General features: G+C 59.3%; 3 protein-coding genes across 4 annotated transcripts; 1 reads left to right on the top strand and 2 right to left on the bottom strand.

Moving 5' to 3' along the window:
- Positions 1-3326: 3326 nt before the first annotated feature.
- On the bottom strand, positions 3327-7747 carry LOC104378395 (protein PML-like). Its single transcript, XM_086620583.1, has 5 exons — positions 7721-7747; positions 6601-7079; positions 5330-5907; positions 4028-4147; positions 3327-3961 (listed from the first exon to the last, which is right to left on the bottom strand). Exons 1-5 carry the CDS (start codon positions 7745-7747, stop codon positions 3327-3329), a joined length of 1839 nt encoding a protein of 612 aa, XP_086476709.1.
- A 2305-nt stretch (positions 7748-10052) lies between these two features.
- On the bottom strand, positions 10053-14164 carry STOML1 (stomatin like 1). 2 transcript variants are annotated; one of them, XM_009982503.2, is made up of 7 exons: positions 14011-14164; positions 13705-13811; positions 13426-13575; positions 12717-12920; positions 11666-11894; positions 10968-11183; positions 10053-10255 (listed from the first exon to the last, which is right to left on the bottom strand). In XM_009982503.2, the coding sequence occupies exons 1-7, from the start codon at positions 14156-14158 to the stop codon at positions 10053-10055; spliced, it is 1257 nt and encodes a 418-aa protein (XP_009980805.2). In that variant the 5' UTR covers positions 14159-14164. The 2 variants fall into 2 exon arrangements, with proteins under 2 accessions (XP_009980805.2, XP_086476532.1); XM_086620406.1 differs by having other exon boundaries at positions 10968-11186; positions 14011-14158.
- Positions 14165-15445: 1281 nt separating this feature from the next.
- On the top strand, positions 15446-23010 carry LOC104375657 (protein PML-like). The gene is made up of 9 exons (XM_086620582.1): positions 15446-15497; positions 16173-16740; positions 17115-17692; positions 18096-18148; positions 18601-18660; positions 18750-18966; positions 19601-19653; positions 22179-22335; positions 22436-23010. The coding sequence occupies exons 1-9, from the start codon at positions 15446-15448 to the stop codon at positions 23008-23010; spliced, it is 2313 nt and encodes a 770-aa protein (XP_086476708.1).
- The last annotated feature ends 1438 nt before the right edge of the window (positions 23011-24448 follow it).

The raw sequence follows: 24448 nt of genomic DNA, 5'->3' as shown, positions 1-24448 counted from the left end.
AGAAGAGAAGGCTCCGAGGAGACCTTCTAGCAGCCTTCCAGTGCCTACAGGGGCTACAGGAAAGCTGGAGAGGGGCTTTCGACGAGGGTGTGTAGTGACAGGACACGGGGCAATGGCTTTAAGCTGAAAGAGGGGAGATTTCCATTAGATCTAAGGGTGAAATTCTTCACCATGAGGGTGGTGAGTCAGTGGAACAGGTTGCCCAGAGAAGTTGTGGATGCCCCATCCCTGGCAGTGTTCAAGGCCAGGTTAGATGAGACTTTGCACAACCTGGTGTAGTGGAAGGTGTCCCTGCCCATGGCAGGGGTGTTGGAACTAGATCATCTTGAAGGTCCCTTCCAACCCAAACCGTTCTATGACTCTATGATTCTATGCACCATGCAAAGGGAAACAAGGTGGTTGTTCCCATGGGGAGCAGGCTGATGGGCTTTCTCTGCACCTCCCTGAGCAAAGAGGACCTCTTGGTGCTCTCTTGCTTGTCTTCAAGCCAAAAGCTATCTTGGGGACGGCCACACATCTCACATACATGCTCATAGTGCTCGTCCCAGCTGTGTCATGGGCTCGAGGGGCCATCACACTGCAAAGCACCCGTCACCGCAGTACCCACCACCCGCATGTCTGTCTTTTTGAGCAGGTGGATGTTGTAGGAACAGGAAGCAAGAGGAAGTCATTTGGAACGCACAACAAATTAGGAAAATGATTTATTTCTTCAGCATCAGTAGGCAGGCGCAGGAGCCGAAGAGCAGTGAGGTGCATCCTCTGATAAAGCAATTCCCTGGCTGTCTTTGAGCTTAGAAAGCAGGAGGAGAGGTAGGAAAACCATGCTCCTGTGTGCCCACCCAGGAAGTTCATACCCCAGGCTAGAGGGGTTGGATCCTGCTCTTGACCTTGCCCAGGTCTTGGACTTTCTCTTTGAAGCCGTGCCAGTGAGAGTTGATAAGATAGCATGTTTTTTGGAGTCCTTTCTCGAGGTTGTGCTGGTAGGACTGGAGCTCAGAGAGGGTGATGTTGTGGGTGACCAATGTTTGGGCTGACGGCTTGGTGAGGAGCTTCTCGGCCAGCAAGGGCTGGAGGGAGATGAAAGACTCCAGGCTGGTGTAAGTGAGGATCAGCCTGGGTTTCCTCACCACGTCGACATCCAGGACCTCATACAGGTACTTCACGATGTTGGTATTCTCCATGGCGCTGCAGTCACCAAAGTGCCACCAGAGTTAAGTGCTGGCCAAGTTCTTCAGCTTGTAGTTATCTCTCTCAGAGATTGTCTGCTTAATCAGGAGTAAAATGTCCAGGAGACCCTTCATGACAGAGCTGAACTCCTCTTTGTGCTTCATGACCATCAACGCTTTCAAGAGGGTGGGAAAGGGGAGTTAGCAGAGACCAAAGCCACCCAGGATAGGCCTGTGGACAGTGTTGAGGTGGCACAGCAGATTTCTCAGACCAATCTCGTAGATGCAATTTTTGACCATCAAGCTGGACAAATATTTCACTGGCTGGGAATATTTTCTCTCCATCTGCCAGCGTCATCCAAATGCTTTAATTTTCTGGAGAAGAGGAGGAGGAAGGGAAAGAGGATTGGAGAGGGAGAAAAGGCAGAATTAGTCTGTTATTGAGTCATGGGAGACACCAAACAGCTGGTCCCAGGCTGGTCCAAGCAGCTTGGCTGCTGTTACACCCATCGTCATCTTCAGCCTTCATCACCTTCACTGGTCATGTCAGGACATTCGCGTTTTGGCCTTTCTCCCTCTTTGCAGGGGTGGAGGTGGAGGCCTAAGTGTGCAAAGAGGAGCCCAGCCCTGCGTGGCCAGGGATGGAGATGTCCTTGGCCACCGGAGCACAGCTGAGCAAACTTGACCCCCTGGGTTTGTCCCTGCCCAAAGCAAGTGCTCTGCTTGCCCAGCCGGTCTCTGCTGCTCCAGGGTCCTCATTTCTCTCATGAAGCCCCTTGCTCTCCTGGACTGTGGCTGCTCCAACCGCCTTGGGCATGGTGCCCTCTGCCATACAAGGGTCAGGAAAACTTTCTGCTTTGCTTTAACAGCTGCAAAAGAGAAGATGGGAACCTCCCCTTCCCAAGCTGGGGGAATAGCTCATCTTCATCTTCTTGCTTCAGCCCTGAGGGTCCCAAGCTCTGCAGGGCTTCCAGGCAGGGCTAAACCCTTCTGATGCCAGGCTGGGGTGGCTGGGGATGTGCTCTGCAGAAGGGCAGATTGAGGATCCCCAGTCCCATGATGGCTGTTTTGGCCCAGGCAAAGGCAGGTCTGATGCTAGACAAGCCCCTTTGCGTACCACGAGACTGGAAACCAAAAGAGAACTTGCCTTCAACGTCGCTGAAGGCCACTCCTGCTTGAGCAGGACTCCGCCCTTCTCATGGGAGATGTGTTGGGGGACCCCAAACCCATCCCAACCAGTTGCAGCATCTGTCCCTCACCAGCCTTGGATGTGGGCAGGGCGCAGGCAGGAAAGGAGTCGCAAGCCACCGTGCCGAGATGTTCGCACCTTAACCCCGGAGAGGTGCCTTCAAGGGACAAAGTCTGCCCTGGCTCTGCGGCCCTATGCCCAGCCAGCTTGGCCAACCTCTTCTTTCGAAGGAGAACATGGAAAGCGGCGACCAAATGCCAGAGCTGAAGCAACCTGGTGAGGGCTGGGGGTAGCCCCAAAATCCTGCCAGGTAAACCCCACCAGGCAAAAAAAAATAATCCCAGAGCAAAGCGAACCCAAGTTTCATCTGGTGGGGGTTTTCCATGGCTGGAGTTGGGGTGGTTTCCGAAAGAAGAACAACACTATGAGCTGAGAGGAGGATGAGCAACACTGGGGACATCTGAGAGCAGCAAGAAAAGCCTCTGCAGAAGGTGCAGGTGGCTCTGGGGGCCACCGCCTTGGAGGGTTACCTCTTGGAGATGCTACTGAGGCCAAAATCCAGCAGCAAGCTTGTTGGTTGGGCTGAAGAGGTGCCCGTTCTGCCCGGCCACCCGCCACCTCATTCACCCATCTTTGCACTGAAGCCTTTCCTCCAGCTCTCCCATATGGGTTCGCTGCCCTCCCACCCGTCCCAGACCCATAAGCAGGGAGGTCACATGTGCTGGGAAGGAAAGAAAAAAGAAAATTAGTAAGATCATGCTGTTCCCAAGCAAGTTCTTGCCATGCAGCGGCAAGGGCTCGTTCCTGGGGGAGATGCCACCTTCCCAACCCCAGCAAAAGACCAACACGCCTTTCATTCCAGGAGGAATTTGGCAGAGCAAGGTGAGATGGAGCGCCTGGTCTCCATGGGGACCTTCAAAGGGTTTTCCAAGCAGCTGTGGTCCGCAGTGAATGTTCTGGTTTGCAGACCCTCACTTTCTCCTCCGCTTCCGAAGTCTGGCGCTGGTCTTCCCACCACGCTTGGCCCTAGTAGGGTGCCCTGATCTGGGGTGTTCCCCCTCGGATGATGAGCTTGAGGACTTGGAGCACGCTGGGCTGGTGGCAGGGGTGGCACAAGAGGGTCTGCTGGGGGAAGGGGCCGCTGGGCCTCCTTCATGTTTCTGTGGGGTGCTGGGAGGGAACTCCAGCACGTCGGAGGGCAGCAACATCCAGTCCATGTCTGCAGTGCAGGGGTCCTGCGGGCTGGCCGTGGGCTGCAGCAAGGGTCCCATGGCAGGGGTGATGGTGGCCAGGGAGCGGGACATGGCCCGCATCTCCCGGGTCATGGACACCAGGTGCCTGTTTGCCCTGTGCTGAGCTTGCAGGAGGTGGTCACTGATCTTCAGGAGCTTGTCCACCTGCTGCGTGTTGGACCTCGCCCAGCCTCCAAAATCTTCCTGCAGAGAGGCCAGAGAGTTTTGGATGCTCCTGGGAGGAGGCACAGTGTCCCCATGGGCTGACTCCAAGTGTTCCTCTGCTTCTTCATCCCTCTGCATCAGAAGGGCTGGAGGAGGGGTGGGTTGGGTGGGAGACATATCCCCTCCATGTCGTGGACACGCGTGTCCTCTGCTGCCAGAGGGATCTGACACAGGGGCGCAGGGCTGGCGGTTGGCAGGTGGCTCTGCGGAGAGATCTCGGGGCAGCTGGCATGGTTCCCTGAGAGGCTCGAGGTCAAGGATCAGGGTGCTCTCGTCATCAGAAGGGGAGTCAGAGGTACCTGTCACAGGGAGGGAGCAGGAGGTGACAATCAGGGCTCGGAGGGTCCTCACAGGCTGCCTCAGTGGGGTGGAGAGGGGAGACAGAGGGATGATGCCTACCATGCAGTGGAGACACAAGGAGTGGGGTGGGAGGCAGCTTGTCCCCAGGAAAGCCCGAGCTCCATCCAGGACATCGCCCCTGGGCTCTTCTATGGACCGTCCATAACCCACAAGCTCGCCCTGGGAGCTCAGCAGTGGAAACTTATGGAGGGCCCCAAGGAGGACACTGGTTATAGCCCAGGTCTGGATGGGCCAGCAAGTAGAAGGATGGAGCAGAAGACCCTGCAAAGTCCTTTCCTCCTGGTGCTTTTCCCCCCATTTGCTGGAAGGATGCTACTGCCTTCTGACCAAGCCTGGATCCTGAAGCACACCATCCCTGCACGTGCCACGGACACCGAGGCCTTCACTGTTCCCAACCCACCAGCATCTCTGCTGCAGCGCTGCTGCCGAAGAGCTGGGGGAAGATCTGGGCAAACCCAGCAGTGGTCATGGACCTCTCACCATCGCCATCAGGGAGTGCTCCCGGGGGAACATTTTCTCTTCCCGGTTGGACGCACCATCCCAAGGTGGCAATCAACAACCCAAAAGGGGAATTGCCCCAGACGGTTGCGGGCAAAGGTTGAGCAAAGACTGGAGATCTGAGGAGCAGAAGTGGTCGGTGGGCGGCAGGACATGAAGGCCTGGAGGATGGTTATGACCTCTGAGGGACCTGCACGTGTCACCAGCACAAACATTTCTCAGAGAGGATGTGGAGTCGATCCAACTCTTCCACCTACATCCTCCTTGCCAACACCCACCTCTGCGAGCCCCTGCTCCGCATGCCCCCTCTCCAGGTGCCCCTCACCTCCCTTGTCCCTCGACCCACAGCATGGCTCCATCCCAAGCGATTCACCATGTTCCCTCCCTGCACAACCGCACTTGGAGGACGGCCATACGCTCCACCGGTGCAAGAGACAAGCGTTGTCTGGGAAACCACGGATGCAACAACCACATCCCACCTTGGGGGAGGTTGGAGTGTGCCCAGCGCACGAGCAAAGGCTGGAGGCACAGGTCCATCAAGTCACAAGTTGGAAGGAGACTTGAAACCCATGGAGGATATGGTGCAACCAGGGGTTATAACCTTCAACCCTGCTTTCGGTCCCTCCCTCTCCAGCCCGCCTGGCCAAGTGCCTCCTCACCTGGGTGCCCGGTGACGCGCTCCACCAGCGCCTGCAGCCTGGCTCGGCATTCCGCCAAGCCCCCGGGCTGCGCTTGCTCCCCGGCTGCCGCCGGCTGCAGCCGCCGCAGCTCCTCCAGCGAGGCCTTGATGAAGGGCTGCATGTCCATCACCTCCTGCTCTGTGCCGTAGAGGTTCATCTTCTCCACCAGCCGCTCGCCCGCCTCCATCCGCCGCAGCACCCCCTCCACGCGCCGCAGCTCCCTCGCCAGCTCCCGCCGGCCCTGCTCCTGCCGCGCTTCCACCAGCCCCAGCAGCTCCTCTTCCTCCCGCCGGATCCACCTCACCAGCTGCTCCACGCGCTGCCCGATCAGCTCCCGCGTCTCCCGCTGCGCCCGCTCCAGCCGCGCCGCCTCGTCCTGCAGCTCCGCGTAGGCGGCCTCGAAGCTGCTCCTGTTCCGCCGCAGCTCCCGGCTCATGGCGCTCAGCTCCTCCTGCCTGCGCCGGCTCTCGTCGCGGACGTCGCGGAACTGGGTGTGCTGGTTGTCCAGCAGGGCGCAGACGCAGCACATGGGCTTGCGGCACGCGGGGCAGTAGATGCTGTGAGGCCAAGGGCAAGCAGAAGCGGTGACTCAGAGCGCGCGTTTGTCGGGCTGCAAATCGGCTCATTCGTTGAGCTGACGTCACTACCAATTTTGGGGCAGGTGGCTGGTTTTGTACCCTCCCGATTGCAAATAAAAAACGATGGTGGTTCGCTATCTCCACAGGGTTTCTGCTTCTCTGCTGGGCTGGCTAGAGTCACTGGGGTGACCGTGCAAGTGTTACAGTAGACGTTCGTCCACGCGCCGCAAGAGCGGTGGAGAAATGAGCTCATTGAGGTTATGTATAAGGAGATAAGGCCAAAGAGTATCTTATCTCCATAAGATGCCTACGGCAAGAATATAGGAAATGGCAAGAGAAGGTCATCAACCATCCCTCATTAAATTCTGGCTGCCTTCTTGCTGAGCTCCATCAACCTCACCCTCCTAACCTTAGCAAGGAGCACCCCACACGCTCCCCTCCGTCTACCCTGTCCCCACTTTCCCATCATCAGCTTGAACCCAGCTTCATCCATACCTTCTCTCCATGCCCTAGAGCCCACCGGTCACTATTTCCCACCCATCTTCTCCATGACATGGTGGCAATCAGGACAGCAGAGGGACAAGGACACCCTGCCCAGTCCCACCATGGACTAGTCCAATGAGGTCAGTGACAAGAAACCACCCAGATGGGGACAGACCTCCTTAGACCTACCTTGCAGTCTGGCTCTTGTGGGTCGGGTTGGAGCAGGACAAGTTACTGGTCTCCCTGGTGCCCTTGAGGAATTCCGTAGCAGACCCTGCCCTGATGTCCATCACCCTCTTGGCTTCATGGCTATCCCTCTTCAGGTAGCACCGGTGGGCCTCGAAGCACGTGATGCAGAAGAAGTCCTCACACTCAGAGCACCAGAACTCACCGGCTTTCTTGCAGTTGTTGCAAAACAAGTCAACTGTGTCAATGATCTTCTTGTAGACCTTGAGCTTGGCCTGCAGGCTGGTGAAGAGCAGGCTGTCCGTGTCGGGGATGCCGCCGGCCTGCGGGATGGCCGTCTGGCACACAGGGCACTGCCCAACGAGCTTGTTCTTGCTCAAGCAACTGAGGCACAAGGTGTGGAGGCAGGTGAGGAGCTTGAGGTCGGGCGATTCCTGGTGGCAGCCCTCGCAGAGGATGAACTGGAAGTCATCTTCTAGGAGCTTGGGGATGGAGGCAGAGAGGAAGAGGAATGAGCGCTGGGGCGTGTTTTTAAGAGCTTCTGAAGCCACATCTTGGCAGGGGAGGTGACCTGCAAACCCTACTTGGAGCAACCAGTGAGCAACTGTGTCCCACAGGAGATGGCCCGTGCACCACAGTAGGGTTGGATGGATGGAGCCTCGCTGAGCACTTCTTCTCCCTCTAGCAAAGAGGTGGGGGGACAGTCCCAGTCCCCTGGCCATGGGGCTGGGGAGGGTGGCAGGGGGGCAGCGCAGGGGACAGAGCACAGAGCAGGCATCTAAAGCCCCTTGGATGACACCCTGGTAGGATGGGGACCACCCTCCCAGCCATCCCTCCCCCCTCCAACTCCCTCGCTCAGCCCATCCCTCCCGCATCTGTGCTGGGGGGGGGGCGGGGAGGAGGGAGGGGGCTGAACTGGGGACCACCGCCCCACCTTGCTACCCACCAAACTGGGAAGGGGAGGAACACCCCAAAACTCTTATCCCCATCCACGCCTTGGGGCTGGGGGCTCCTTAGTGGCCCGGTCTCCCCCTCCCTCGTCCCCCCCGAGCCCCCTTCGCAACTCCGGAGCCCCCTGGCCGCATCGTTCCCCCCCTCCATCCCTGGACCAGCCGCCGCTCACCGGAGGGCCGGAGCCGGGCGCGGCCATGGCGGGGGTGGGGGGGGGGGCGGGGGGGGCAAGGGCGGCAGCCCCCCCGCCTGCCGGCGCTGCCGGCACTTTCACTTTCGTTTACGGTGCAATTAACTCCTCCTTCCGGCGGGGGGGGGAGGGGGGGGGGACGGGGAGGGGAGGAGCTGAGCAGAGCCCGCACCCAGCCCCGGTTAACCGCCCCCCCCCCCCGAAGAAATGCGGAGGGGACCCCAAGACACCCCGTCCCCCCCCTAAAAAAAGGGATTCCCCAGGAGCAGCATCCCGCAGGGGGGGGGGGGCAGGTCGGGGGGTGCAGCGCCAAAGGGGTCTCGGCTTCTGCGCCCACCCTGTCCCTGTGCACCCCGCGGCGGGGGGGGGGGATCGGGGAGGGGGTGTGTGTGTGTGTCCCCGCCTTGGAGAGCGTTTCCACATCCTGCTTCATCCTGGGGGGCTGCTCGGGTTCGGGCTCTCCTCTACCCTTCGAGCCATCGGGATGCCCCAGACATCTGCCCCACGGGGACCACCACGAACGGAGGGCCACCACGAATGGGGGAGACCAGCATAGTAGAGGGACCACCACAAAATGGGAGGCCACCACGAATGGGGGGACCACCATGAATGGGGGGACGACCATGGAAGAGGGATCAGTACGAAAGGGGGGACCACCACAAAAGAAGAGACCACCATGGAAGAAGGACCACCACGAAAGGGGGGGGCACCATGGAAGAGGGATCAGTACAAAAGGGGGGACCACCACAAAAGACGGGACCACCATGGAAGAAGGACCTCAACAAAACGGGGTACCGCCACGAATGGGGTACTACCACAAATGAGAGGACCCTCACGAGCAGGGGGACCACTACAAAAGGTAGGACCACCATGGAAGAGGGACCTCCACAAAAGGACGGACCTCCACAAAAGGAAGGACCGCCACAAAAGTGGGGATCACTATGAACAGCTGACCACCACGAATTGGGGGATCACCACGAATGGGGGGACCAGCATGGAAGGAGGACCTCCACAAAAGAAGGGACCACCACAAAAGGGGGGAACCACCACAGTAGGGGAGATCAACATGGAAGGGGGAACATCACAAAAGGGGAGACCACCAGGAAAACTTGGGGTTCACCCAGCCTGGCAGCCCCAAAGGAAGAGGGCATGGTGGGGCGCTACTGCCACCTCCCTTCAGGGCTTTTGATGCCTGTAGGATCTCCCAAAGCTTGGCCCAGGCCTGTGCCACCCAGCCTCAGGCTTTGAAGAAGACATTTAGCAGGTGGTTTGGCCTGTATCCCCCCTCCTTGAAACGTTTCAATTCTGGAAACATTTCAATTCTCCTTGCTCCCCCCACCCCTGGCAAGGAGCCTCCTTGCACCGTCAGGCCGTGGTGGGACTTCATGTGTTCATCACCACTGTACGGGGAGATGGAGCCACACCATGGAGCCTCCTTGACTGGCAGCAGCTCCCATGCCCTGTCCAGCACGTGACCTCTTTACTCAGCAACGTCAGGTCCCTTGGGGAAACTGAGGCACCGAGTGGCGCAGCCCTGTCTGCCTGCGGAGGCCATCAGCCCATCACTGCCCAAGGCTGCAGAGCAGGTTTATTGTCCACGGAGCGTTGACCGAAAGGAAGCTTACAAAATAAATCCGTATCTATATGTGCCTATATACAGTCCCCCCGCCGCTGCGGGCAGAACCTCACGCCACGCACGAGAAAGCACTTTGAAGCACGAATTTAGCGCAACGACTCATTACAAACCGCTGTGTCGGGAAGGTTCAGGTACCTCCAGGAAGGTCATTCCTCAAATCGTCACCTCTGCTCCTTCCCCAGAAGTGCTGGCGGTGCCACGCTTGGAGCCTGACCCCAGCCCGCTGGTGGCATCCCAGCCTGGTCTAGCCAGCCCTCATGGCTCGCTTCGGCTGCCCACCCAACCCCATCCTTGGTCACCGTGTCCCCAAGCTCTTCTCCATCCAATCTACTCAGCTCATGCTCCTTCCAGTTTGAGATGCCCGTTGTGGGGGCACCACCGCTGGGTCAGTGCCCTGGTGGCATGCTGGCCAAGGGACCTGGAAGCAAACTGGTTCCCATCCCGTAACGTTGTAGGCAAAAGATGGGCAGAGGAGCTGAAGCCAAGGACAAGGACAGGCAACGGAGCTCAGCCTCAGTTTCCCTGCTCAGCTCTTCACCCATCTCCTGCAGCCTCCATGGGGAGGGCAGCAGGAGCTCCAGCAGGACAAGGTCCCCACTGCGCAGCACCCCCGTACGTCCCCTCCTTTTGCACACCTACACAGACACATGCACACAGACACGCGCCCACGCGCACGCTCTATCTGCGTTGCTTCATCGCCTTGACGAGCTCCTCCAGCTTCAGGGCAAGGTGCAGGTCGCCTTTCACCTGCAGCTTCCCGCTCATGTAGGCACTCAAGGGGCGCAGGTCACCCAAGAAGAGGTCCTGCAGATCTTCCTCCGCCACTTCCAGAATGACGTCGGGGCTGCCCTCGGGCACGCCGTGGCCAGCTCGTCCGCTGCCTGTAGGACATGATGGGTGGGAGAGGGAGAAACAGAAGGCTTCAGGAGCCAGCCTTGCCTGCTGAGGTTTTCCCCCCACCATTTCTTCTGGGTTGAGTTGGGCCAGATGACAGACAAGGGCCTGGCCAGGGGATTTCGGAGACAAGCGTCCTCACTCCTTATGGAGATAAATTTCTCTTGTGTTGTTCCACCAATGTCCTGCTACAGTGGTCCACCTCCAAGCCCTGTCCTACTTTTGCCATGGCCACCAGCAACAGTGGGGGGATGGATTAGGGTGCTGGGAGGACATCTTCCAGCATGGCAGTGGCTCAAGGCACTGCCCTCCATCGCTATCCGCTTGAGATGGTGGCACAGAAGAGCCAACAAGCCCTTTGGTCTGTGAGCCATCCCACCTGGCCAGCCTTGAGGAGACCTGGCTGCCAATTTTCTATCAGTACTCTCTGTCTGAAAGAAAATTTTTGGGGTTTTGGCTTTAACCCAAATCAAATTATACTTTGGACTTCCAGGGAAGTTTAATGAACTGAAGGCCACGGTCGCCAAACTGCAGTGCTCAGCTGATGGACCCTGGGGTGCCTCTCATGGAGCTACCAAACGGGCTTGGTTTGAGACCCCCTACCACGAAGCTTGGTGGGGTTCACAGCATGCAAAGGGGGCACGGGCACAAAACACCCTCCCACCTCCGACACAACAACCCCAAAGAGTGGTTGGTGACCTGAGGAGAGGTCTATGAAGTAGGTGCTCTGGGCGCCGCTGGGCAGGGTGATGTTGACCTGGTAGGATGCTCCCACCTGGCCGACCAGGGCCTCAGAGAGGATGGGCTCCACCGCCGAGAGCAGCTCGTCTGCGCTGGGCTTCCTCCGGGCGCTGCCGGTGGTGGCGAGGAGGGGAGCGGTGGAAGGCTCCACCTCATTCAATGTCTCCATGCTGTCTGCTGGGGACAACGGGACAGAAGCAAGTTAAGGGGACACCTTTGAGTGGTCAACTTTCCTGGTCTGCATGGACCCGCTAGAAAAGGTCTTGGGAGCAGAGAAACCCACTTCTCCAGCAATTTTCCAGCTAAGCAAGAAGAGGACAACACAGTTTTGCCAGTTGCCCTCAGATGTGATCCTCTCAGCAAGCTCAGGCTTGGGTTTGCCTGATGGAAACGCTGAGATCTGAGTTCGTCTTGAGCCCAGGCTCCTGCAGATCTGCCCCTCCCCTCCCAAGTCCCATCTCCAATGTCTTCTTAGAAAGGTTGCCACATGCTGGATGGAGCTGTGCCCAAAGCCGTCCTCTCTCCTTCCCCTGCCAGCTCTGTGCTCGTAGGAGCATGGTATCTCTGGACTTTGACTCCTCTGACCAACGGCCACAAAGGTCACCTGGCAGGAGGGACATCCCCCAGCAGAGAAGTGGTGGCCTTGGGTTGGTTACCTGCCTCTGGAGCGCCGGTCCTGCTGCCTGCCAGAGCCAGAGTGTTGCTGAAGAAATGGGCAGCCAGCTGCTGAATGGTGCCATCCAACCCCTCCAGCCCAGGGACAGGTGGCACGGTGGCCAGAGGGCCCACCAGGTTCTCCTGGGGTGGCTGCAGCACAGCCTCCATGCTCAGCTCCACCCGGTCCACCTCCAGGCCCCAGGACTTGGTCATGTCATTGATCTCCAGCTGCAGAGCCAGGAAGAAAGGGAGAGGTGTTGCCAGCCCAGGCAAAGCCAGGTAAGGTCATGGAGACTACCCACTGTAGCACCCCCAACCACGGGCATCCCATAGCTCATAATCCTGCTACCCACCAGCTTTAGATGTGGGGTGTTGGACCAGGCTCAATAGGCCACCTCCTCTGAGCTGTCCACTCTTATGTTCAACCCAGCTCCCCTAGTTGCTCTCCTGGCTTGGAGGAGGTTGGGACGGGGAGGATGGCTCTCTCTTGTTCCCTTTTCCATGGCTCCCTCCCAGGCTGGCCCCTTTCCTTGTTTTTCCTTGGGCGACACGTCCTGGTATGACGGCCCACCAAGCAGCATCTCTGGCTTCCAAACCACCCCAGACACTGCAGAGATACCCCCAGCCTCCTTCTGTATCATCCCCTGTAGACCTTCAACCCACAAGCTCTTGGTCTGGCCCAGGTCAGCTGTGGCCACTACTCATCGTCCCTCTGCCACTGCCCTGCCCAGCTTCTCTCCTCAAAAGCCCCTTCCTGTTTGCAGACCCCTCCAGACATTTTCCTGGTGGAGATACGGAGGTCAAATTTAAGCCTGCTGACAACACGTGGCCAAAGCCCTTCAAGATAAGCCACAGAGCTCCAGAGACCCACAGGCTGAAGGTATCTGCACCTTGCTCATCACCACATGTTCCCAGCATCTCTCCTTGGCCAAGGCCATGGCCAGATGGACTTTCAGCAGCTCCACCTTTCCCTTACTGTTACTTCCACACCAAGAGCATGAAGGTTTGGGGGGTGAGGGGGGTTCTGTGCAGGGCTGGGGAAGTTCTTACCAGCAGCTGCTCCCCGATCCTCAGCTTCTCCACCTGGATCTCACAGAAGCTCTTCTTCATCAAGGTCTTGGTCATGGCATTCTGCGCTGTCATCCGGGTGGCCGCGATGAGGTCCTTCACCATCATGACGGACAACACAGGGTCCCACACCCGGAATTGGACATCGGCGCCCATGGAGATGATCGCCCCGTCCTTGGAGGTCAGCTGGGGCAGAGAGAGTGGTCGGAATCTCTCCCCTTCTCCACCCCATGGCCCAACCCTTGTGTGTAGTGCCTGGGAGCAAAGGCATTTGCTTCTTTCCCAGCTGGCAACCGGCTCTAGATCTCTTTATCATGAGGGTTATTAGAAGTAAAACCAGCCCAAATGATGAAGTTTGGACCAGTCTGAACCTTGAGGCCGATTTCCAGCATGGGGCTGTTATTGAAAGGTATCTGGGAAGGACATGGACCGAAGTTTTTGAGATGTCTCCAGCCAGGAACGTGCATAGAAGAAGGTGCGCAAAGTCAAGAGGAGCTTTTCAACCGCAGGCAGGTGAGGACTCTGGGTTCACAGCACCAGCTACAACTCCCCCCTCACCTCGCTTTGATGGTGAAGGACCTGAAAGTTGGGTCTGTGCGTGGCACCAAGGGTCAGACCATCCCCAAATCCACCTGCTCTGGGTATTTTAGAGATGTCTCCCCACCCTGCCCTGAGGCCCAAGGCAGCTCACCTTGCAGGGGGGCACGTTGAACGCCCTGGTCCTCAGATCCACTCGCTGCCAGTGATCGATGAAAGGCAGCAGCAGGACCACGCCAGGTCCCTGCGGTGCCCGGACACGGCCCAGGCGGAAGACGATCATTCGCTCGTAGGTGGGCACGATCTGGAACAGGAAAATTTAGACCAGAGCAGAGGCAAAACCCTGAGTCCCGTGGTGCCAGGAGCAATGGGAACGTCCCCCTCCACGGAGGAGAGGTTGCCACCCCGCTCCTCGCCTGCTTTCCTCCCTTACCTTCAAGGCAAACCATCCTGAGATGGGGAAGGTGACAATCATCAGCAAGAAGACCAAGGAGGTGATAATGCCATGGCAGATCCAGGACAGCCAACCCTGGGAGGAGTCTGCAGGGAGGTGAAAGAGGGATGTACCTGCTCCAAAACCCTCTGCCCTGCTCGTGAACCCCCAACCAAACCTCTCCCCCCAGGTACCCCACACCCCAGAGAAGACAGCAGGGTGGGGGCACCCAGCCAACGTGACACCCAACAGCAGAAGTGGCCATGGGGAGGAAGGTGGCACCTCCCCTCTGAGGTTGGGACTCACCTGCGGTATTCCCGGCCGGCCCCAGAGGGTCTTGCTTGGATCCAAAGGAGAAGAAGCCCTTCTGGGCACCGTAGAGCCCGATGCTGGACTGCTGGAAGCGGTCGAAGTCTCCCAAGGGAAGCGCCTGGTATCCTGAGCGGCTGAACATGGTGCTGGTGCCTGGCACCCCGCTCCCGCTGCTCAGAGCCCACTAAGCCCGGCTCCCCGTTGCCATCGCAGCCGCCTCCGCGGCCAGCACGGCTCCTGCCCGTTCCCGACCCAATCCGACCTCCCCGCAAACCTCCTCGCCTTGACGTGCAACCGGAGAGACGCCGGAGAAGAGTCGGTGAGCCCCGCTCTTATCGCGGAGGATGCTGGAGCCGGGAGCCAAAACGCGCAGCCCCGTAGCCACCTTCGGCTTCGGAATTGGGAGATGAGTCCCGGGCTGTCGCTGGCCACCAGCCCTGTGGCCGTGGAGGCCGCGGTGAGGATGCTGCGGTAGGGAAGGATGGAGCTGCTGGAGCTTCCTGGTCTGCTTGTCATGTGGCTGCTGACGGCACAGGGACGGAACGGCTCGCGGCTCACGGCTGGGTGAGTTTTTTCCTGGAGAGGCCTTAACCGGGAAGCGTTCCCGCTAGCCATGGGGAGGACAGAGTCTTCCATCACACATTCATCTTGGGGGGCTCCGGAGGGTACCCCAGCCCCACAGAGAAGCAGGAGAGGTATTTTTCCCTGGTAATTCCTGTGCTGGCATGGCCTTCTCACGGTGCCAAAGCCCCCCCGCTCCATCTCACTGGCATGCAAAGGGTAGGGGAGACCAAAGAGCAGCCCGGAGGGTGGTGGGTAGCAATAGGGCAGGTTTAAAGCCCCCCTCCTTGGCTGAAGCGGGGGCCTGAGACCCTTCCCCAGGCACAGCAGCAGCCCTTGTAGCCGAGCTGGCACCCAGACACGCACCCAGCACGGCGCGGGGCTCAGACCCAGAAGCTGAAGCAGAGCTTTGCCACCTGATCCCACACACCCCCCTGATGCCAGCATCCCCAGCCCAGTACCTGTCTTCCCCCTTCAGTACCAGCATCCCTCTCCCAGTACCAACATCCTCACTCTGGTACCAGCATCCTCCCCCGGTGCCAGCATCCCCCCACCCCCGGTATCATCATCCCCACCCCGGTACCAGCATCCCCATCCCGGTACCATCTTTCGCCCCCGGTACCAGCGTCTCCCCCTCCCCGCCCCTCAAAGTTTCCTCCGGTACCGGCATCCCGGGAAGGCAGGAGCGGGCGGGGGGCGGGGGGGGGGAACCCCCACTCCCTCCCTCCTACTCCCCGGCCCCGCGCACCTCTTCCTCCCCGGTAATCTTCCCCGCCTTCCCAGCAGCTCCTCCTCCTCATCTTCCTCCCCCAGGCCGCCTGGGGAAAACGAAAGTCCCCGGTAAACGCCGCTCGGCCCCGCCGCGCCCATGCCCGACAGCCCCGCCGCCCCCCCGCCGCCCGGCCCCGGCGCCCCGGCAGGTAAGGGGGGGGTCCCCCCATTTTTTTAGATGGGGAGGGGGGACAAACCTGGCCCACGGGACCCCCAAAGAGACCCGCGGGCATTGGCTGCTTGGATGGGGTGGGGGGGGGGAGTGATTTTTTTAGGGTGCAAAACCATCGCATGGGGAGGGGAGGTGGTAAGGGGGGCGGGGAGGGTCCCTGAGTTATTCGGGGGGGTCCTGCCTGCGCGGGCGGAGGCCCGGGAGGGTGGGGGCTGGTGCAGGGGGTGCTGCCCGGGAGGTTTTGCGGGAATGGGGCGGGGGGGGGGAGGGGCGAAACGACGACACGACCGTCTCCAGGGTCTCCCCTGCCCTCCCCCCCCCCCAACCCCCCCAGGGCAGGAAGAAGCGGTGACAGCAAAGCCAGAGTAAAGTCCCCTTGCAGCGTGTCCCTCCCTCCCCTCCTGTTTCGAAATCCAAAATTCCCCGAAAGGAAGGAGGTTGGGGAGGGGGGAGCAGAGCCCCCGAGGGGGTTGGTCCCCCCAGGAAAGCCTCTGCCTTCCCGGGGCGCTGCCACCCCCTCACCCTCTGCTCACCCCTTCCCTGCAGCCGGGGGGGGTAAAGTGCCCCCCACCCCCTCCATGGGTGGGACTAAGTCTCCCGGCCCCTTCCATCTCACGTGCTCCAATGGGTTCCCCCCCCAAAACCCACCTAGATGGAGCCGGCACTGCTGCCCCCAAGGAGTCGGGAGCAGGGGTGGGAACCCCTCCGTGCTCCCCCCCGTCCCACCCTCCCGCCATGGAAGATGACTTCCAGTTCGTCCTCTGCGAGCGCTGCCGGCAGGAATCGCCCGACCTCAAGCTCCTCACCTGCCTCCACACCTTGTGCCTCACCTGCCTGAGCGAGAACAAGCCCGTGGGGCAGTGCCCCGTGTGCGGGACGCCCATCCCGCAGGCCAGTGGCATCCCCGACATGGACAACCTGCTCTACAAAAACCTTCAGGCCAAGCTCAGCGTCTACAAGAAGATACGTGACGGCGGTGGCCCGAGCTGTAGCCGGTGCCGGAAAGAAGTGGCAATGGTGTGGTGCTCTGAGTGTGAGGAGTTCCTGTGCACCAAGTGCTTTGAGGACCATCAGTGGTTCTTCAAGAAGAGGAACCATGAGGCCAGGAGGGTGGAGGAGCTTCGTGCTGATTCAGCTCATCGCTTTCTGGAAGACTCCAGAAAGTCCTGCAATCTCTTTTGCTCCAGTCCCGGCCACGCCAACCAGGGTCACATCTCCAGGTGAGAGCGGTGCCTTGTTCCTGGGTCCCATCCTGCACCATGGGCTTTGGGGCTGCTGCTCCAGGACCAACGGTACTGGGACAGCAGAGTTCAGGGGGTTTTGTCACCTGCCTTCGGACCGGCGAGACCGCGGGCAGGAGCATGGTGTGATATGGGATTGCAAGAGGAGAGCAAAGATGGGTTGAATACCCAGCTTCATGCCCGCATCTGCAGCTGGCGATGTGAGGCAAAGCCCTTTCCTACCCCGTGCCTCAGTTTCCCCTCTCGTTAAACTCCTCAGCCCTCTCTTGGGGAGGGAGAATCATACCCAGCGCAGCCAAAATCCTCTTCTTGCCTACCTACCGGCTTTGAAGGACACTCCTATTTCCTTCCAGCATCTACTGCCCCACGTGCGAGAAGGCTCTGTGCTGCTCCTGCGCGCTGCTGGACAACCAGCACACCCAGTTCCGCGACGTCCGCGACGAGAGCCGGCGCAGGCAGGAGGAGCTGAGCGCCATGAGCCGGGAGCTGCGGCGGAACAGGAGCAGCTTCGAGGCCGCCTACGCGGAGCTGCAGGACGAGGCGGCGCGGCTGGAGCGGGCGCAGCGGGAGACGCGGGAGCTGATCGGGCAGCGCGTGGAGCAGCTGGTGAGGTGGATCCGGCGGGAGGAAGAGGAGCTGCTGGGGCTGGTGGAAGCGCGGCAGGAGCAGGGCCGGCGGGAGCTGGCGAGGGAGCTGCGGCGCGTGGAGGGGGTGCTGCGGCGGATGGAGGCGGGCGAGCGGCTGGTGGAGAAGATGAACCTCTACGGCACAGAGCAGGAGGTGATGGACATGCAGCCCTTCATCAAGGCCTCGCTGGAGGAGCTGCGGCAGCTGCAGCCGACCACGGAGGGGGAGCGAGCGCAGCCCGGGGACTTGGCGGAATGCCGAGCCAGGCTGCAGGCGCTGGTGAAGCGCGTCACCGGGCACCCAGGTGAGGACTTGCCACGGGGCACTTGGGCCACCGTCACCCAGCTCTGGGTCCCACAATGTTTGGAGCCGCCTCCTTGCAGCAGAAGGAGCCCAAATCCACTCTCGTGGGGTGCTTATTTCCACTGGGTCCAAGGTTGGCTTCTTTGATCCTACAGTCAGAGCCCCTTTGGGGGCTCCCACCCATCGGAGAGGCTCTGGTGATGGTGATTTCTGGGTCCCCAGAGGCTCCTAAACCCCTTGGGCCATCCCAAACTGAAGAATTGGGAAAGGGAAAGGGGACCAGAGCTGCCCCTTCCTCGCTGCAGCTGCCGGGCAGGTTTTTCCCCAGCTCAGCTGTTGCCACGGTCGGGTGGGAGCTCTGGTGGCCCCGATTCGAGATTGCAGCTCTGCTCTTTCCGTTGCAGATCCTACTTCCCAAGCTGTCCCCATAGTCGAGGTGGCCCTGGAAAACAACCTGGTGAGATGTCTGTGTTTTGGCCCAGCGTGCCACCGTTGCGGAGAGAGCTCCGAAATGTGTATCCCGCCTTCCTCTGCCCTTCACAGCCTTTCCCAAGGCTCTGCCTTCCCCTCCCCAGCCCGTCACTCCCATTTCTCCACCAACACTAAACCCCCACCAGGGATGTTTCTGCCCAGGCAGAGAAGAACCTGCTCTGTAGCCATCGTTTCCCACCAGCATCCCACTCCTCCGAGCCTGCTGCTTCATCCCTTGTTTTCAGCAGGGAAAACCCCGTAGTCTTCCCCGCCTGTAGCGCTGCCAAGCACCTGCGGCTGTGCCTCAGTTTCCCCCTGCTACTAAAGATGTTTCTGCCCCCTCCCCGGCTCTGCCTGCTGCTCGGGGATGCCCCAGCCCCACAGAAGGGTCGGTGGTCTCGAGGTCCACCCTAACGCTGCTCCGTGCTCTCTCCACAGCAAGAGGAGCTAGTCCAGCCCACCTTCACCATCAGCCTTGCAGAGATGCACACAAGCCCGGTAAGAACCTCCCCAGCCACGCAGGAGCCTTTGGGGACCAGGAGATGCCATCTCGGTTCCTTACTTTCCTCTATGCTCTCCTCTTCCAGGCTCTCCCCGTCATGCCGGGGCCCAAGCGGGGCTCGCACTGCATGGAACAGGGCAGCCAAATGTCACCCAAGCTGCTGAAGCTGGAGTGTGACCCCATGCCGGTCCCCAGCCATCCCAGTCCCAACCGGGGGGATGGCAGAAGCGAGCCCAGCACCTCCGCGCGGGGCCGGAACGGCAGCACCATCCGTGCCAACAGCAGCCACATAGATGATGAAGGTGGGGACTGGGGACTTGACCCTCCTCGTTACTCCATCTCTGCCCCCACCCCAGATCTTTATGGGGGTCCCCTCTATCTCTCCCAGCCTCGGGGCGCACCAAGTGTTGGCCAAGCTCCCCTGGGTCAGAGAAGCGGAGGGTGGGAGCCAGTTCCCATGGAGCGGGGGAATACAAGAGCAAAGCTCAGGGGTGGACGCGGATGCTCCGTCCAGCTCCGTGTCCTGCCTCCAAGGCTGCCAAAGCCGAGCCTGGGGAAGAGCGTAGCAGCAGGGCAAGAGCACAGAGACGCCCCCCGCCTCCTGCTCCAGCAGCTCTGGATTTTCCTGGGGCAGAACACACTACCGTTTTCAGCCAAGCATGTTTTCTTCCCCAAGCTGCCCCAGCCCCACTCCAGCATCCCGGGAAGGAGGATGAAATGTGTCTTCTGGAGGGGCTGGTGCAGGGTGGGTGGGGGGAAGGAGCAGGGGAGAGGTTACCCCCACCTTGGGATGCATCTGAGAGCACACAAGGGCTGGGTGGGTCATGGTCCTTGTAAAAGATGAGTCCTCCCATGGGGAAAGCGGCGTGATCCAGAAAAAAAAACACCAACAATCACCAGTCTCCGAGCTTCTGCATCCTCCTCTTCATCCCGCAGAAGTCACCAGCATCATCATCTGCAGCTCGGAGGACAGCGAGGAAGACACGGCGGTGAGTGGAATGCCAGAGCTCTCTCCTTGCTGAGCCACCCCGCCGATGGAAGAGGCAGTTGCCCCCAGCATCCCGGGGTGCCTTTCCCTTCCCTCCAGCCACACTCCCACCCGAATCTTCTCCCTTCCTATGGCACCAGCGAGAAACTCGCAGCTTTCTCATCCTCTTTGGTTGCTCCTGAGCCATCCCAAATCTCATCCTCCTAGGCTAAGAGCTTTGCCGATACCTCCTGGTGTCCCGGAGCAGCCCGGGTCCTCTCTTGCCGGCAGCAAACCCCAACTTTGGGTGCTCCGAGGTGGGATCTCACACCGGCCAATCCCCCAAGACGACCCTTTTGAAGTCGCTCCTCACGGCTTTTTCCTTTTCCGCCTCGCTGGAAAGGTTGTTCTCAGCTGCGAAAAGGAAAAAAAAAAGAAAAACAAACCAAAAAAATTCAATCAATTTCCATATAAAAATCAAATTTGCAAGTTGAACGGAGCGTCCCTGCGCAGTGTCCACCACCCTTGTGCCTACGCAGGCTGAGAAGTTCCTGGGAGCCACAGGAGCAGGTAGGGGCCATCTGAGCATCTCCAAAGCGACATTCCCGAGCTCGCCACGGTGCCATTCCGTGGTGCTGGCACTGCCCATCAGCATGTTGTGACCCAAGGGCTCTGGCCGAGGTGGTTAGATGAACCAAGGGTTGGGATCACTGCCCAGATACCCCATCCCCAACACGGGATCCCTTTGGGAACGGGGGTGAGAGTGGCTGATTTAGGAATCAGGCTGGGGGGGGGTTGGTTTTCCACCTTAATGAGGAAATAACAGCCCCGTTGTTATTTTTTATTTTGTAAAAACTAACGCAGAGGCTCTTCTTACTCTTCAATAAAGCTTTTCAGATTAAATCCCAGCCTGCTGCTGCCTTCCTCACTCATTCTTTCCTTTGCTTTTTTTCCTTTCTCTCCTCATTCCTCTCTAAAAGGGGGGAAAAATAATTAAAATAAAAGAGTTGCGAGGCTAAAACCCTGTCCCCGCTCCCAAAAAAATCTCAAGGCTGGGGTTTTGAGGGAGAAATCCCTGTGTGAATCAGGTGGCATTTGGGAACAATGGGGATTTTAGGGCATAGCAAGGGGGTTAAAGCTGGTGGTGGGCATTAGGATGGTGGAACCTCAAGGGCCGGGGAGAAAAATGGGTTTAAAGCCTGGAAAAAGGGGGGGGGAATAGGAGCTGAGTGAGAAAAAAGTTTGAGGGGTGGGATGAGGCAGTGGGACTCAGCCCTGGGAGGCTGCAGCTTCCTGGGGATGGAGGGCGAGGGCTGAGCACCTGCCTGGAGGCTCAGCCATGGAAAAGGAGGTTTTTGGGGCTGGGGGAGCAGCTTTGTGGGGTCATCTGGGGACTGGTGTGCTCTGGACGCTGAGGTGAAGCCACACGAGCATTGCCAGCACCCAGCTCCATCCATCTCTGTGTGCTCATCTCTACGGGGTGTGATTTTCCTCCCCCCAAAAAAATCCACCACTTTTTCCTCCCCCCCTCTGCTTAACCCCTCCAATAAAAGCTTTTTGTGTAGGAATTGGAGTCACTCATTGCTGGTTTGGGTACCAAGGGCATCTGCACTCACGGTTGCTTGGTTCATCTAACTCCCTTCAAGCCAACTGGGTCACCTTGGGCACAGCCAGGCGAGGGGGGACACAGGGCGCTGCCACCACCAGCACTGTCCTTCTCCTGTCCCTTCCCAGGCAGAGGAACCCCTCAAACACCGAATTTTAACCCGGTCTTCAAGTGATCCCACGTCCCCCCGAGCTGGGGAGCACTCGGCTTTGCTCCCACCCCTGCAGACACAGGTCCAACCACGACTCCACCGCTCCTGGGCTGGAGGTGAAGGTGCAGAGAGCTGGTGGACACCAGTTGGGGCTGCAAGATTGTCCCTGGGGGAAAGAGGGAGGAGAACCAAGGTTGGAGCATCTCGAATGCGTTGCTGGTCTACTCTTCCCGTATTCCCTGGGGATGTCCATCCCTGCTAAGGCTGGGCAGGAGATGGTTGGTGTGGCTGCTTTTGCTCACCCTTGGGAAGCATCGCTGTAGGCTCAGGGTCTGCTGAGCCTGGAGAGGCACCAAACCTCCTCCCAGCCTGATTCAGGGTCAAATAGATCTTGAAGTCCAGCGGTATCTCCTGCAGTGAGGTTGCTCCGCCACATTTAGGTCCCCGAGTGACCTGGATCCACAGAAGGTGTGCAAAAAAGGACAGTGAGTCCCCAGACCTGTGTGGATCCACTGCCTGGATCCCACCCCCTGCTTAGCATGAGCTGCATTCAGGGCTCTGCTCTTGCTCACTTGACCCAGACCCTGATTGTGGGTTCTCAACGGGGTTCCCCACAGCCAGCCCACTCCTGAGACACAACATGCACCCTGGCAGTGCCGGGACATCAGACCCTGTGGGTTTCATGGCACGCAACCATGGCCAATGGCCCACCCAAGGGTGCTCCTCATGCCATCTCAGCCAGGTCCAAGCAGGCAGACAGGGCTCAGCCACCTTCTCCAATCTCTTGCAGGCCTCCAGCAAGCCCAGGGACAGCAAGAAGCCTTCCAGCCCCATATGGTCCGAGAGTGGCACCTCACCTCACCTCAGCACCGGCCCCACCAGCCCCTGGGATGACGGGTCTGAGCTGAGCACCTTGGTGTTCCTCAGCATGAAGGTCGACCAGCAAAGTGAGCATTGCCTTCCCTTGGCATGGGGGACTGGGTGGGGCGGGGTGTGGAGAGGGGCACCCCAAATACTTACCCCAGCCCTCTCCTTTCCTTCCTGCAGCCCAGCACGTGATGGAGGTGGCAGCAGCAAATGGAGAGCACACCTTCAAGATGCTAGTTCAGACGCCCGAGTCGCTGCTGGAGCTGTTCTCCCAGGGCGTCCCCATGGATGTGGGGATGCAGCACCTCCTCTGGTACCTCTCACCACTCACCAGGCCCATCCTTGTCGTCTATAACTTCTGGGCACCAGAGCTGCCTGCTCTCTTTAAAGCCCTGGATGCTACGGGCACAAAAGTGGACTTCTGCCGTGTCGTGGGTGGTTACGTGGATATGTTGTCCTTGATCAAAGAAAAACTGCCCAAGGCCCCTTCCTACAGGCTGAAGAACCTGCTGAAGAGGCACCTGCAGCAACAGCTCAACGAGGGCAACACATTGGCCACAGCCAAGGCCTTGCAGGAGCTTTGGGGAGCCCTGGAGCTCCCTGCCCATGCTGACGCGGGGATGACACTCACCCACTGCAACCTGCAGAGCTACACCATCCTGTGGCCCCTGCTCCGGGAGAAACTGCTCACCAGGAAGACGGCCAAGATCTTGGCCAGGCGCAACCTCATCCTCTGGGAGGTGAAAGAGGAGTGAGAGTCAACCATTGCGTGAGCTGAGCTGGTCAGGTCTCAGGCCGACTGCGACGGGGACGCTCTCCAGGGATGCCCGTGGTAGCATCGAACAGGACTCATGGACCTTCTCCCCTCCCATCATGGGGCTTAAAAGGTCCAGAACCCCGGGGAAGAAGCCACCCAACCGAATGTATGTTTTCATCAATTAAATTATGTGGTGCAGCTCAGCATCATGTCTTGGGGTGGCTTTACCCCTCCTCTTCCCAGCCAGGTGAGAGCAGAGATACTCGGGGCAGCAGCAGGTACTTCGCCCCCCTCCTAACACACACCCCTCCCCCCCAAAAAAATGGATACAGCCCCCGATGACAGATAAGAGGATCACCAACGATGTCCCCAACTGGGGCTGGAGGCGACGTGGCAGTGCGGGGAACACGCCACCAGGTGTCCTCTTTGCACAAGCGGGCGTGCAAGGGCTGGCTCGTGCCCGTGCACACCTGCTCGTGCCCGCGCACCCCCCTCGTCTCCCGCGCACACGCAGCCCCAGAGCCCACGGGTGGTCCCTCCTGTGCCTCGGAAGTACCGGCGACCATCACCGAGGTGTCCGGTCTGCTGTGTTGGGCCCAGAGGGAGATGGAAGGGTGAAGAGGTCCTCGGGGTGGCTCGAAGTGGGTGAAGATGGGCAGCAGAGGGCTGGGGTGAAAGTCTCCTCTCTCGTAGGGTGCGGTGGGAAGCTGCCAAGCTTGGGAAATGATGGGGAAGAAAAGTGACCCCCATCTTCTGGGGACCCCAACCCCAGACACACTGATGAGGTATTGGAGTGGGATTTTGGCCAGCGAGGAGCTGGGAGTCCTTTGGGAGCCACCTCGAAGGAGCCCCCACCGCTACAAGGTGGCACCCAGGGCTTGTCACTAAATCCGGCCAATGCCACCCCACCCCGGGGACTCTCCCTGCCTCAATGAGGGCCACGGGCAGAGAAGAGCAGACCCCATCTGGCCACCATCACCGGCCTCATCAAAGTCTTATAAAACAATAGCAAAGTCAACAGGCTGCGGGAGCCGGATTAGCCCCTTTTTTTTTCTTTCTTTTTGCCCCAAGCTGCCATAAACCTCGTTCATCCGGCTACAAAAGGGTTTGGCACCGCGGGGTGAGCGGAGAAGCATCCGAAGAGCCTCAGCCCTGGAGGAAGGGGCTGTAGGTGGGGTACCCCAGTGGGGCAAGGGCTCCCCAAAGGTCCCACCAGCTTCCATAGGCTGGTACAGCCCCCCTTGGACCTCCCTTCCACCCATGAAAATCCTCTTCCGAGTCAGAGGTGCAAGGAAGAACCAAAATTTCTCTGTTGGTTTTTTTTTTTTAGGGCAATAAATAACTTTACTGAATTAAGCGGATCTCCTGAAATGATATATAATACGCTGCTTGCTCGATTGGCTGTTATTAATAATGCATCGCTCAATCTAAACCAT

The sequence above is a fragment of the Tauraco erythrolophus genome, chromosome 14 (genome assembly GCF_009769465.1).
Source record: "Tauraco erythrolophus isolate bTauEry1 chromosome 14, bTauEry1.pri, whole genome shotgun sequence".
Taxonomy (NCBI): Eukaryota; Metazoa; Chordata; class Aves; order Musophagiformes; family Musophagidae; genus Tauraco; species Tauraco erythrolophus.
The sequence above is the reverse complement of the archived record's forward strand: the minus strand, read 5'-3'. Positions and strand labels throughout refer to the sequence as shown.

What these genes read in the sequence shown, in the direction of transcription:
- LOC104378395 (XM_086620583.1), bottom strand. Translation starts at nt 7,747, where the DNA reads ATGGCCGCGCCCGGCTCCGGCCCTCCG. An exon ending in CGCCCGGCTCCGGCCCTCCG is followed by an intron (nt 7,080 to 7,720) that starts GTGAGCGGCGGC and finishes TCCATCCCCAAG; the next exon opens with CTCCTAGAAGATGACTTCCA. An exon ending in GCGCGTCACCGGGCACCCAG is followed by an intron (nt 4,148 to 5,329) that starts GTGAGGAGGCAC and finishes GGACCCTCCGAG; the next exon opens with CCCTGATTGTCACCTCCTGC.
- STOML1 (XM_086620406.1), bottom strand. Translation starts at nt 14,158, where the DNA reads ATGTTCAGCCGCTCAGGATACCAGGCGCTTCCCTTGGGAGACTTCGAC. An exon ending in TCAACGTGCCCCCCTGCAAG is followed by an intron (nt 12,921 to 13,425) that starts GTGAGCTGCCTT and finishes TCTCTGCCCCAG; the next exon opens with CTGACCTCCAAGGACGGGGC. An exon ending in GGATCGGGGAGCAGCTGCTG is followed by an intron (nt 11,895 to 12,716) that starts GTAAGAACTTCC and finishes CTGGCTCTGCAG; the next exon opens with CTGGAGATCAATGACATGAC.
- LOC104375657 (XM_086620582.1), top strand. Translation starts at nt 15,446, where the DNA reads ATGCCCGACAGCCCCGCCGCCCCCCCGCCGCCCGGCCCCGGCGCCCCG. An exon ending in CGGCCCCGGCGCCCCGGCAG is followed by an intron (nt 15,498 to 16,172) that starts GTAAGGGGGGGG and finishes AAACCCACCTAG; the next exon opens with ATGGAGCCGGCACTGCTGCC. An exon ending in AACCAGGGTCACATCTCCAG is followed by an intron (nt 16,741 to 17,114) that starts GTGAGAGCGGTG and finishes ATTTCCTTCCAG; the next exon opens with CATCTACTGCCCCACGTGCG.